This window comes from Centrocercus urophasianus, unplaced genomic scaffold (genome assembly GCF_019232065.1).
Source record: "Centrocercus urophasianus isolate 14NV4802_14NV808 unplaced genomic scaffold, USGS_Curo_1.0 seq_14, whole genome shotgun sequence".
NCBI classification, from domain to species: domain Eukaryota; kingdom Metazoa; phylum Chordata; class Aves; order Galliformes; family Phasianidae; genus Centrocercus; species Centrocercus urophasianus.
The window spans coordinates 34,039,333-34,052,700 of NW_024884586.1; the positions used below are offsets into that span (position 1 = coordinate 34,039,333).

Consider the following 13,368-nt stretch of genomic DNA (forward strand, 5'->3'; position numbering starts at 1 on the left):
CCTGCCTAGTACTGCATAGACCCCTGCATCTTGAGAAATAGAACCCCAGATCTCCTGGATTCCAAATGTGTCTCCTCTTCCACATGTCCAGAGGACTTGTCTGCAGTGTAGTTGCTTTGTATGGCACCTCTAGCAAACTAAAAGCATTTCTAACTAGATAGAATCAGGCATCTACAGGTAAGAAATTTTGTGGTTAAAGGTTTTGTCTACAATGTAACAGTAGGCTTTGTTTCACTTGTTACTGAAATACACTTTATTGGACCAGATATCTGCTGTGTTCAATTTCAATAACTTTCTGTACAAAAATGAACTAAGAATGAAAATGTGTAAACCAAATGCACCCAGCTGCATTTAAAAAAAAATAATTTAAAAAAATAAAGTGTTAAAAGGTATTTAAACACTTAAAACACCAGTATCTGTCTTTAGAGAGTGGATTTTGAACTCCACAAACTAACGGGCAACTTGCTGTCCTCTGGAAAGCAAAGTGTATTTTTCAGCATTTATTCTCCCCGAATTACCTCCAGATTATCCTTTTTCAAGTCAAGCAAGGACAGGCATTTCATACCATGTAAAAAGATTTAATTGCACAGGCACGTCACACAAAAGTAAGTGGAAAAGTTTGCCATAAAACTACTTTTCTGATTGTTATACAGCCACAATAAAGATTAAAAAAAAAAAAAAAAACAACGAAACAAAAAAGTCAAATAAACTGCAGATAACCAGATGTCGTCACCCCTGAAATGGTTTGGCATAATCTCATTACTGACAAAAAAAAGTACTCTGAGGGAAAACTGACATAACCTTCTCTGACTGTAAGCAGCAACACCTACAGACTTTAACCAGACTTCTAACAGACAGAAGTCCCAGCAAAAAATAACAAACAAAAAACCTACACAAACACTAACTCCGAATTTAATAGATTTAAGACAAGTTGCAAGTTGCCTAGTTAAAGTTAAATGGAGATACGTTAAAGGCTATGCTAACCTCCTAATATTTTTATCCTCATACTTCTGCAGTTAAAGAATAAAGCCATTAAGAAATCAAAATACCGTTTTTCCAATCAGTGTAAGACTTGATTTTACCAAAACATAACCTTGAAATGCTTTGCTCCTGCCACCTGCAAAAGCACAGTTAATCATGAATAACAAAGTAAAAAAAACAAACAAGAAATAAAAAAAAATTCACATAACTTGAGTTTGATCCTAATTTGTCACTGTTCTGCTTTTCATTCTCTTTTGATTCGTCTTCTTACTTTTTTTTTTTTCTTTTTTTGCCAAACCAAAAGGCCTTTTTCAAGGCCTGTGTTTGTTGTTTGTTTGTTTGTTTTTGCACAACTTTGACAGCATTGGTAGAACACAAAATTACTGATGTTTATTCAGAATCACCTCCGACTCCTTTCAAAAATGATTTTGAGTTCAAAAGTCAGATTTAAAAATAAAGCATGAGTGATGCTGTCTCAATAAACTATTGTTAGCCAGAACTGAAGATGTCAGTTGCTTGCATTAGAAAGCAATTCTGTCAAATCAGTTTCACTGTCGAAATCCTCACTATGTCTGTTCTCCTCCAACAACTGTGTATTTCATTCCCAGTATTATCCTGCATTTCCATGTACAGAAGTGGTATTCCGTATGCAAACCAAGTTATTCAAACAATCTTGTCTCAAAACCTAGGGCTCATGTTACCATAGGGCAATAATTCTTAAGTAATTACAGGTGTCTGGAATCAAGATTAAAATGTGAGTTTTCATGTCATTCTGATTATGTTAAATGGAAAGCCTACAAAGCAAACTCAACACGTAGGTAACAGAGAGGTTACTCATGTTACAAAAATTAATTCAGATTCTTCAGTAAATTCATTAAACATCAGATATTAAACAAATGCACACATGCAAGATACTAAATGAAGTGGCAAACATTTTTAAATAACATCTTTAATTAAAGTTTTTGCAAAGGCAAAATATTAAACTTAAAATAGGTCTTAGTACATCAAAATACTAAGTTCTCTAATTGTATTCCAAGCATGGCCTTTGAAACATAATATCCTGTATATCACAGAGGAGCAACCTTGATCTGCAATTGTACAGAATGAATTTTACAAACATAATAAATATATTTACCCCCTTACACATAACAGTATATGTACAACAGCAGTTGACAATAGTAGCTCAGAACAGCAAAAAAGGATATTCCCCCACTCCATATTCTATTGGTACCCTATGCACTCTGGAACATGTCTCATTGAATGACAGTACATTTAGCTAACTCAAGGTAGTTCATCCTGTTAAAAAAGCTCCTTTTGTTCCACAATGTCAAATCCCGCCAAATAATAATTAAAAGACACATTGCATGAACTCCCTAAAAAAAGTAGACAACAGGGAAACCAATGGACTGTTTTTCACACATTTCCCAACCAATCAAAGCAATGGGAAAACAAGACCTTAAATGCCAGACATCAATACAAAATGATGTGCAAGTTTCTTCATCTTTTATAGTCATTACTCTCAAAGTCTGAAAATAATTCTGATTTCAGGTGTGTGTGGAACAGGGAAGGGGGTGGCACGCAACAAACCCCACGGTGCTGTGTAAAGCAGCCCAATATCAGTGTGCATTATCTTAAGAATTACTCTTCACCTCCTGAACATCTTATTGCAGTTGATGGGGAGCTTTTGCGCTGGGAAGAATTTTTGACCATTTTGTTTTAAAAGGATTCTTTGTTTCTGTTTTTGTTTTAAACAAACTGAGGAGACTGAATCAAAATGCACTTTACTTAACAAGGTCTCCAACTGCTTCACTGGAAATAAGAATTTTTTCTCTGGCAATGCTTTATGGTGACATAATTACTGCTAACTGTCACATGGTGGAATTATTTTCACAAACTTGGTGAAATTTACATTAGCACTTCTATTCTGCAGCAGAAATAGAAAACCATTTGTAAAAAATTCTGTTACATGACAACATGTTTTTTACCCTTTTCTAGAAACTGTGCTACAGAATCAGGTATCATAATCCTGGAAATAACTCAGACCACAATTGCTACTTTAAATTGCATTAAGGAAGCTGAATGAAGTTCAAACGCATCTTGTAAGTCTAATGTAGGAACAAGGAGTACAAAGCCTCAAAGAAATCTTGTCACTAACCAGCAACTCAGGGGGGATAAAAATCATTATTTTATTTAAATAGTCCAATATAAAGTTCCTTATGTGACTAAATTTTCTATTATCTCTTTAAAAGAAAACATATTTGAACATGTTTTCAACTTAGATGTTTTTAAATGATTGCACACACTAGAACCCAACAGAATTAGAGCAAAGAAGTTGCTTTTATGATTGAAGCACTACAGGAAATTTACTCTTTCAGGAAACCAACACAAAAAAAAAATCTGTCATACTGGCAAAACAGGCATTCTACAAACCAAAAAAGCATAAGAGTACCAATTTTGCCCTGTTGCTCTGCAAGTTTCCATCAGTCATCATGGTTACAATTATGAAGTCATCTTTCCCCATTTTTTCTGTCATTAAAAGGTGCTCCATTATCTGTGCAAATTTTAAATAAGTCCTCTTGAAATCATTATTTGTTTCTGTAATACTGAACTATTTAAAGAAAAAAGTAAACAAAAATAAAACAGCATCAAAAACTATTTCCAAGGGAAAAAAAAAAATCATTTATGAACTATGAACATGGGAATCCCTTGCCCTCTGAAGGAATGGTTTCTGTGGAACCTAGTGAAATGGTCTGTTCAGTTACAATGTTAAAACCATGATTAAAGTTCAAGTACAATAGTAAAATTAAGCAAACTACATTCTTACAGCAAGCTGCTACAATAAAATAAAATTAAAACATGCTTTTTGATTTAAAAAAGGAACACTTGATGTAGAAATAAGAGCACAGTTTGGTATATTTGTGTTTGACTGGCTTACAGAAAACTTCACAGGTACTTGTATTTGAAAGTAACAAAACTTATTTGAAAAGCATACCATACAATTAGCTTGCAAAAGAATGCAAGTTCAGATAGCTTCAGACATCCTTCGGAACAGCCTAAACTTGAGTTACCTTTAAAATTCTGCTATCCCATAAAAATAAATAAAAAGGTTGTGTAGCTTCTAGTATGCATAAGTGGGTAAAAAAAAATTCTAAGACGTATGAAAACCAAGTGTTGTCCAAGTAATCTGGGTTCCAATAGTCTCATCAGGAATCTATTGTTGGTTTAGTTGTGCTGTTAAGGGAGTTTTTCTTAAGTCCACTACTTAAGACTCACTGGTAATAGATTTGGAAAAGGAGAAGGAAGGAATTAACGGATACAATATTGACTTCATCTCATTTGTACACAGAAGTGTCAACAGTGGTACAAATAATAATAATAACTAAAATATCTGCTTTGTTCAGAAGAAAACAAACACCAATCAGTCTGAGAGACCCGAGCCAAAAATGTACTCTAAATAATGACATTACAAAAGAATGAATTAGAAAAAAAAATTAACTTTTCATAAAGCTTATGTATGTAAATGGCTTACAACAATCATATGGCTCGAGGCATGACCTAGAGGCAGTTTTATTCTTTATCAATGAGAGCAGAGATATACAAAATCACAGTAAAGAAACCCTCTTTGGGGGGGTATTTTGGAGTATTTTGTTTGTTTGTTAAAATACTACTGAGACTAAAAATACACTTCAAGGCAAGTAAATCAGAGAGAATGAAAATTAGGGCAGTGCTTATATCCTGCTAAAATATACCTGTGACTTCATTAAATAATGCTTAGTAAGTTTCATTCTCCAGAGTGACAGAAAAAGGGCAGAACTTATGGGTCAACTGTCTGCTTCTGCAGGTCTTTCTCAGTGTAACAAATAATGTCCACTGTGTTTTTCTTATTGCCTTTCCAAGGACTCAGGGGAAGAAAAGTATTTGAAATGGTGAGCCATGTGGACATTCTCTCCTCAACAGTTTCTCAGGTATAATGCCCGTTTCCTCTCCTCATTCAAAAGTAACTGCATTTCTGAAAGCAGAATTTGCGAGAATATCCGATGTGTGAAGAAAAATGTTCAGTTCTCAGGAGGGAAGGGGAAGCAGAGGGAAACGACCTTGTTGCTTAAAAGAAAAATTATCACAAAACCATACCTCTGGAAAAGGCATATGAGGAAGTGGCTACACAAGATCTAGAGCCTCTTAACTATGATTTTCTTTTAACAAGTCAGTCTACTGAAACTTCAATATAATTTGTGTTCTCAAAGCCGTGCAGCTCTCCTCATGAAATTACATGCCACCTGGAAACTTCAGAGAGATTAACTACTACAAGTAACTTATGGCTACACTTTTTAGTAAAGCACATCTTTGATTAAAAGAGCTGCAGCCAGGATTTTTATAGTTTTAAAATTACTTTCCATATTAAAAATTTAGTGGATGTCTGTACTACGGATGTAGTAAGTAGGTGAAGGAATGCATCTGTTGTGTGATTACCTACACATTTGATTCAGAAACCCTCCAAAAAGACTTTGAAGAAGTCAATGGAAGCTATATTATTTGTTTCAGTTCAATGATGCTGAAACCACCACCATACAGCAAGAATATAATTAAAAAGTTAAGCAGTCTGATTTTGGGGGCAGGGGGAGCCCAGAGCTACAGGTGCTTAGTATTTAAAAAAAAAAAACAAAAAAGAAACAAACAAACAAAAAAACAGTCCTAAATGAAAAGTATCACTTATATGAAATTAAAATAACTTTGAAATATAAATGATCATTTTAACATTTTATAACTGCTAGGAACAACAACTTGCTTACGGGCAACTGAACTGAAAACCACAAATAGATATTATAATTAATGAGCATATCAGAATTAAAAATATTTTCCCTATACAAGTTATTTAAAATTTAACACCTTAATTCTTACCCTTCTGTACAAAGCTTGCACACAGTCGAAGTAACATTCTGACCATCCTCACTACCAAAAGGAAGTGTTCAAAGCAAAGATTTGTACACACAATAAGCATTTTCAGATTAATAATCTATCACAGGGAAGAGTTCCTTCAATCATTGGAAGTATTTCAAAATCTTAAACCATGGGAAGAAGGGGGGGACAAAGCCTTACATGCTAAATACCAGCTGTAGGTACCTGTATGTAGAATTGATAATTAAGGTATTCCTAACACACAAAACCAGCTCCCAGACAATGCTATAGCTGCTACAGTCCATGGCTTGCTCATCTGAAGTAGTGTCTTTGTTGCCACATTTTACCTTTGTTCCAATACTTTTGCTTATGCTTCATGTGCAGAAACACATTTTGGTTGCAGAATATGTCCAAGTCTCAACCTTTCCTGCTTTTGAACATTTTTTTCCTTTTACAGGGAGTTTTTGTTTTGTTTGTCTTAAAAACTTCACCATTCTGCATCCCCAATGGCTTTGGAAAATACATAATCTCTTCCATTAAGATTCATGATGCCATCCTTGAGATGAAATTTCCATTTGTTTTTACTTCTATGGATCTAAAAATAGGGAAAAAAGTTGAAGTCTTACTCTGCATCAGAAATAGGCAGTAATGCATAAAGTAAACTATATAGTAAATTACATCAGCAAGAAAAATGAAAAAAACAACATTACCAAAATACTACAAACATACTGAAAATCAATTCTGCATTTAGCCATAGAGAACAAATCCTAATAATAGATCTAGCAGTTTCAGCTGCATTTGTCAAACCAGGTTAAAAAATCTCACAGGAACTGCCAAGAAACCACGCAAATTCAAAGACGTTGTAAAATACAAAGCATTTAAAAGTTTTTAGAGATAGTTGGAAAGGAAACATGAGAAATATATATCAACTTCTACTGCTTTAATAAATTATTTTGATTACAACATACCATGAAACTCCACTGGAAAGACAGATATTTCTATTTCAAACACTGAAACAAAGACTGATGTTTTAAACTTAGTCCTGAAGGAGTCCAACACTAAGTTTATTCTTTACTTGTGCTGTCTAAATTCCTTTCTACCTGCAAACTAGTTTGACTTCTTCATATACAGATAGACAGCAGATGTATTTAACTTTCTACCTAAATTATTAGAGTTTGACAACAGGATTTGGAATGTTAAGAACTGTTTGAAAGACAAATGGATTATTTAAAAGACTTCAGTCTGAAAGTCTTTATGTTAAAAAAAATGCATACGATGGCATAGCTGGTAATGCATATATCTGTTAATCTTATATTCTATAGTTTGTTCTCAATGGTAAGTCATTTTATATGATTTACATTCCTGCTCTATCTTAAAGTGTCAGGTGAGAAAAGTAAGATCTCCAGATGGGGATGATGGAACGAAGCTGAGTGCTCAACACACTCCATCTTCAACTTCAAACTATACAGTCTTCTCAATCAAAATACTGAGTATTTAAGGTGTGCTTTGTATAACAAAAATTTCTAAGATTAAGCTGGGTGATCAGTCCAAGTATCAACAACAACCCAAGAAATTCTAGAACAGAAAAAAAAGAAAAGAAAAAAAGACATTCTTCCTTGCTCCACAGTGAGTCCCTATCATAATGGTCAGTGACAAAATCTGGAGTTCAACTAGTCGATCTCCAGATCCCCTACAATTCTACGATGGTAACGGATCCTCTCTTTATGATACATCTTCCCATTGACACGAGATAAAGAATAAGCAACAGCTTTAAATTCAGTATAAAGATAGAAGAATATTTTTTTTTTTTTTTTTTTTTTTTTTTTTTTTTTTTTTTTTTTTTAAGTAAAATATACTGTAAGCACAGAACAAATAAAACATGCCATTAGAACAACTAAGCAATGGGAAAACAAATTTAGAGAGGATCTTTCAGAGAAGTGAGATACTGTCTAAGAGAAAGAAAGATCACTGTAAATTTTAACAGATCGAACACAAAAGTGTCAGTAAGCAATAACTCTCATGAACTGTTTCCAAACTAATAGTTTCTGATTATAATCCAGAAGAGAAGGATGGCTAGCTTGCAGATACTGCCTTCCTCAATCTTGAATTCTTTTTGAAATATGAAAGTCCAAGCAGAATGCTGAAATAACTGAAGATTTTTTAGTCAAGTCATTCTTTGAAATGTAGAGCTTTTTAATTCAACAGTGTTTCTTCTGCTTTAGAAAGCATCCTTATTCTTCACAGTCCAAGTCACCTCACAGGAAAAGAAAGAAAATCTACTACCTCAGTAAAGAAAAAAGTGTCCAAGAGCCTTTGGACAAATATAAAACAATTCCAAGATGAATGCACATAGACTCAAGTATTTTGGGGCAAACATACAGAAATAAAGTAGTAACTCAAGAGAAGACCGGAGAGTTCAGTAGAACTTAAAGCAAAATAAGCAAAAGCATTCCACATTACCTTTGAATAGCACAGAAAGAACACTCTCCTCTGAAAAGTATACAGTCATCAAGAAGAGGAATTTTTAGTGATCAGTAAACAATTTTCTACTAAGTCTAAACCTTGATGGCTACTACTTTAATTTATGGCTACAGTAAACTACAAAGCTTACTCATGATAGTTCACTTCTCCAGAGCTTGATCTTTTGTTAAAGATCACAGATAGTTACGAAGAAGAAAAAAAATTCAACCAAACTTTTCTAGGCTTTATTCAGTACCACCAAGTCTAGCTAAAAAGCATCAAACAAGTAAACAAAAAAAAACAGCTTTTATATAAATGACAGGTAGTTCTTGCATTAACATTCACATAACCTTTACAGATCTACCTGTACTAAACAGTCACAAAAGGATACTTCATCACTTAAAAATTATGGCTTGAAGGAATAAGAGAAATTAGAATTCTTGCATGTGTTTTATATTTTACCTTATCATACTGACACACAACAACATTTTCTGTATCAAACAATTCTTGTCCTTCCTCATCGCTCACATCATCTTCACTGTTAAGAGGCTCCTGAAAGAAATACATGGCAAAAGTTGCAATGTTTAGTATAGTTACAGCTGTTACTTAGATTGTTCATGCTAGACCAAGCTACAGTCTGTTGGCATGGACCTACATAAGCACTGGAGGTGCAAAGTATTCAGCTTTCCAGCAGAGGGCTCATATACATTTTCTTTCTGCCATCCATAATACAAGGGGGATGTCCTTACCAATTTCACTGCCCAATTTCAATGTTCAGGGCAGATTATGAGCACAGCAGTCTTTCATCATCACATCATATGAAATCACTACACACCACAATCACTTTCATTCCTTTATTCTAAAAGTTCTAGCACTTGCAATGTCTCTTCACAAAAACTTATCCTTATGTGTGTTTTCTTTTTTTCTAAAGCATCTAAGCAATGCAAATAAAACATTATTCACATCTCTCTACATTCCATTAGGAATAGAAACTCCAGGACATACTTATCTTTGTCTTATATACCACAAATGGCAACAGATCTCAACACAAGCAGGAAGTTTGCAGAGGAGGAAAAAAGATATTTTAAGATGATGCAGAGATAGGTAAAAATAATTTCTCCAGATACAAGTATTTTTCCTTATAAATAATTTTCAACTTTTTGTCTTTCTACAAGTGGCCTTTCCTCCTCAGAAGTCTTCCAAGTTGTGTTATTTCCTCTATTCATTACTATTTTTCTTTAGACCTGTGCATGTCTTGCAAGATTACAAAATGACGCCACAAGGCTATTTACAAGCACTATTGAACTGCAAGCCTCATTTCTCCTTCCCCACGTGACCTTCCCACCTGTACTTAAGAGGATTGTCTTAAATCTCATCTCTAAATTGGATACCTCTTCCAAATCATTCTCAATCCTTTCCTCAAGCACCTAACCTCTAGTGTTTGTCAAAATAGAATTCTGATGTACTGCATTCTATGCAGTATGGTGAGAATGCTTCTGCAAAAGTTTCTTTTTTTCTTCTTCTTTCTCTACCTCATCTAAACAGCAAGTACTTCAAATCTTAAAAAAAAACACTAATAAATACAAAATGGCTTTTCTCAGGTCTTCTGCTTAATCATTATCTTCCCACCTGCCACCTGCCCCAAAATATATAAGCTATACTAAGAAAATGGAAGTGAGAGAAGAAAATGATGAAGCCTTAGCATATTAAAAAAATCTATACAATACACAATATTGAAGCATGATGAGCCATAGTTACTAAGGCAACTATTAACACGTTCAAGACTGACATCGGTACCAATCAGTATAATGGAAAGGAACAAAACTTCTAACAGAAAAATATTGTTTGACACAACTCTAGATGTATTACAAAAAAACCAGTTTAACTCCTCGATAAAAATTTTAAGTTCTGCCAGCATATATAATGCATGGGTGATAAAGATGGTGAAATGCTACAATATTCCTCATACTGGGATTTTAAATGAAATCTTAAGATAACTAGAAAATCTGCAGAAAGCTGTGTAAGTGATCCAACAGTTCAAAATGCATCTTACAGATAGATTTAGGGACAACAAAGTTTCCTGCCAGAAACTGTAATAAAAGTACTTTCAGCTTATTAGCTTTTTCTTTGATGTTTCTTGGTGCAACAGAACAAAACTCAGTTAGAACCACTGCCTAAAGTCCAAAACCAAGTAAATGGAAAATCTAAACTAAACACACAGTATTATTAAGCAAGTTACTAAGAACATTTGCTCCTAATCTTAACTCCAGACTTAGTTAAATCAAGGTTAAATTAAATAAAAAATGTTTTATAATCAAATTTCATTCTCACGCCCCTTCTAGCATGATATAAGGCAACCTAACAGTGAGAAAGGTGCAGGCCACATCACCACACCCATTTGTTCTCTCAGTATATTAGAAATACACTCACCTTTTGTCATTCCTCCTACCACCTGGTTTTGGAATACACTCTATCCCAAATAGAGTTGATTATTTCCATTTGCTTATGAAGGATTCATAATATCAGGGCTGACCTTTCCATACCATCAGAAATACTACTATTCAAGTCTTTAAAAAGGCACTCATCATAATTAACAGGTTTTTTTTATTATCCCCTGCCATACCAGCTGCATTTCAAGGTGCTTTGATAATACACAGTTTCCACACGTCAGTATGGGATATAAAGAAACTACAGTACACAGATAGCACTGATATTTTCAAGATTATGGGGAGAGAACATTCTTTGAGGATTACAGTATTCCTTTAAGTTCCACTGCAGTGAAAAAATTAAAAATGAAATGCAGGCATTCTGCAATCTTCTGAAATGATGTTAATTTTACCTCTTCAACCTGGCCATCTTCACCTCCATCTTTTTCTTTGTCCTCCTCTTCATCATCATCATAGTCTTCTTCCTCATCTTCTTCTTCTTCAGATGATGTGTCTCCTGCTCCATCAACTTGGAGAACAAGTGGTGCTTGTGGTTGTGCCTGTTGTTGCTGTGGCTGCTGCTGACCAGCTGCAGGAATCTGTGCTTGCGCTGCTGTAGGGGCAGCTACTGTTGTAGGTATAACTTGAGTTTTATTTCCTGTAAAAAGGATCTGCTGAGGCTGAATAATCACTCCTGTCTGCTGGGGAATCCCTCCAGGAATTGGAGCCAAAACCTGATGGAATAGTATAGTGATTAGTAATACACCAGACTACAAGAAGACAATGAAGCATATACTGTGGTGGACTTATATTTAGGGATAACCCTGCGACAGCATATCAATCTGACTTGGACTAATTAGAGAAACACATTACTAATACTCCATCTATATCAGACAGGAAATTAAGTCCTCAATAATATAGCTTCTCTAATTGCTTGGTAGTTTTCTGCACTCAAATTCCAAGCACAGTGGAATAATGTTTAAACTCAAATAGGAGAATATTTTAAAAATTTCTTTACAGAATACTTAACCTGAAATTTTATTGTTATTCATGTCTAAGCTGCAGAACTGTGACACAATAATAAATTCAATGCCTACACAAACTGGATGCACAGTTGACCTTGTAACTGAACAAAAATCCTGGCAATAAAATCTACTGTATTCAGTAATGAAATGTCCAGGTTTGGTGCGGGGTTGTTTTTATGCTTTGGGTTTTTGTTTATTTGTTTGGGTTTGCTTAAAGGCATTTTCCTCTACATGCTCTGCAACACAAAACCATTTAACCAACCAATACATTCATGAAAGGATAGTGACTAAAATTGTGCAAGTGATGTAATTGTCATTGGACCCATACAAAAGCAATTTTAAACCAATGCTAGTCTGAGTCTTGCAAGAATAAAAACGACATTTGAAACAATATTCCAAAATATTTAGTCTTTGAAAACATCCTTAACACAATCCTTTTTTAAATATACCACTTCCGTCTCTGTATAAATGTTTAAATTCGACAGCAAAAAAATGCAAGCCCATTTAATAATTTCTATCAGGTTTTTACTTTCAAGTGTACGTATTAATTTATTTTCTTTACCTGCTGTATAACAGGTGCTTGTACACCACCAGGCTGCATTTGTGGTATGACCTGCTGCTGTAGAACAACTGGCTGCTGTGGCTGAATGATATATTGAGCTCCATTTGCAGTTCTAACTACTTGGAGGATCTGGCCTGTAGTAAGATAAATAAACACCAAATTAATCAAAGAACAGATATCTCCATTTAAAATTACCTTAGTTTAGAAGGCTGTTTCCTGAAAGAACACTGATAACATTTAAAGAGCTTTGTATTCTGTTTTCACCCATTAAAAGATACTGTGCTATAGCAGCTGTGCCAGAAAGGAAGCAGTAAGTAAGACTGTTTATCATTGTGAAGTATGCAAACCAAGACTAAACCCTCTAAAGCAAAACAGTATTTCAAGTATTAGTTCCTACTTCTGAACATACCTCATGTTTTCTAAGATAAATTACATAGGCAGAGTACAAATGAATCACAGAACAGCAGGGGTTGGAAAGGACCTCTGGAAATCATCTAGTCCAAATGTCCCTGCTAAAGTAGGTTGTACAGGAAAGCATCCAGGCAGGTTTTGAATATCTGCAGAAAAGGAGATTCCACAACCTCTCTGGGCAACCTGTTCCAGTGCTCTGTCACCCTCACATAAAAGAAAGATTTTCTCATATTCAAATGGAATTGCATCCCAGTCAATGCCCACCAACCCTTTTCCTGTTGCTGAGCACTACTGAAAAGAACCCGGCATCATCCACTTCACTCCTACCCATTAGTTACTTTTAAGAATCAGTAAGATCCCCCTCTCAGTCTTCTCTTCTCTGGGCTGAACAGCTGCAGATTACTCAGCCTTTCTTCATATGGGAGATGCTCAAGGCCCCTCATCATCTCTGTGGCTCTCTGCTTCTTGAACCGAAAAACCCCAGAACTGGACACAGTACTCCAAATTTGGCTTCACCATGACGGAGTAGAGGGGGAAGAACACACCCCTTGAGCAGCTGTCCACACTCTTTTTATTGCACCCCATAATACCACTGATATCTGCTGGC

General features: G+C 34.8%; 1 protein-coding gene across 1 annotated transcript in view; it reads right to left on the reverse strand.

The window, feature by feature from the left end:
• Window positions 1-1,914: 1,914 nt before the first annotated feature.
• GTF2A1 (general transcription factor IIA subunit 1) overlaps window positions 1,915-13,368 on the reverse strand; it is a 30,622-nt gene continuing 19,168 nt past the window's right edge. The window contains exons 6-9 of the mRNA XM_042814869.1: window positions 12,351-12,484; window positions 11,177-11,497; window positions 8,800-8,889; window positions 1,915-6,472 (exon numbers count right to left, since the gene is read on the reverse strand). Coding sequence (XP_042670803.1) covers window positions 6,365-6,472; window positions 8,800-8,889; window positions 11,177-11,497; window positions 12,351-12,484 — 653 coding nt within the window. The 3' untranslated portion in view covers window positions 1,915-6,364. The remainder of the gene's footprint in view (window positions 6,473-8,799; window positions 8,890-11,176; window positions 11,498-12,350; window positions 12,485-13,368) is intronic.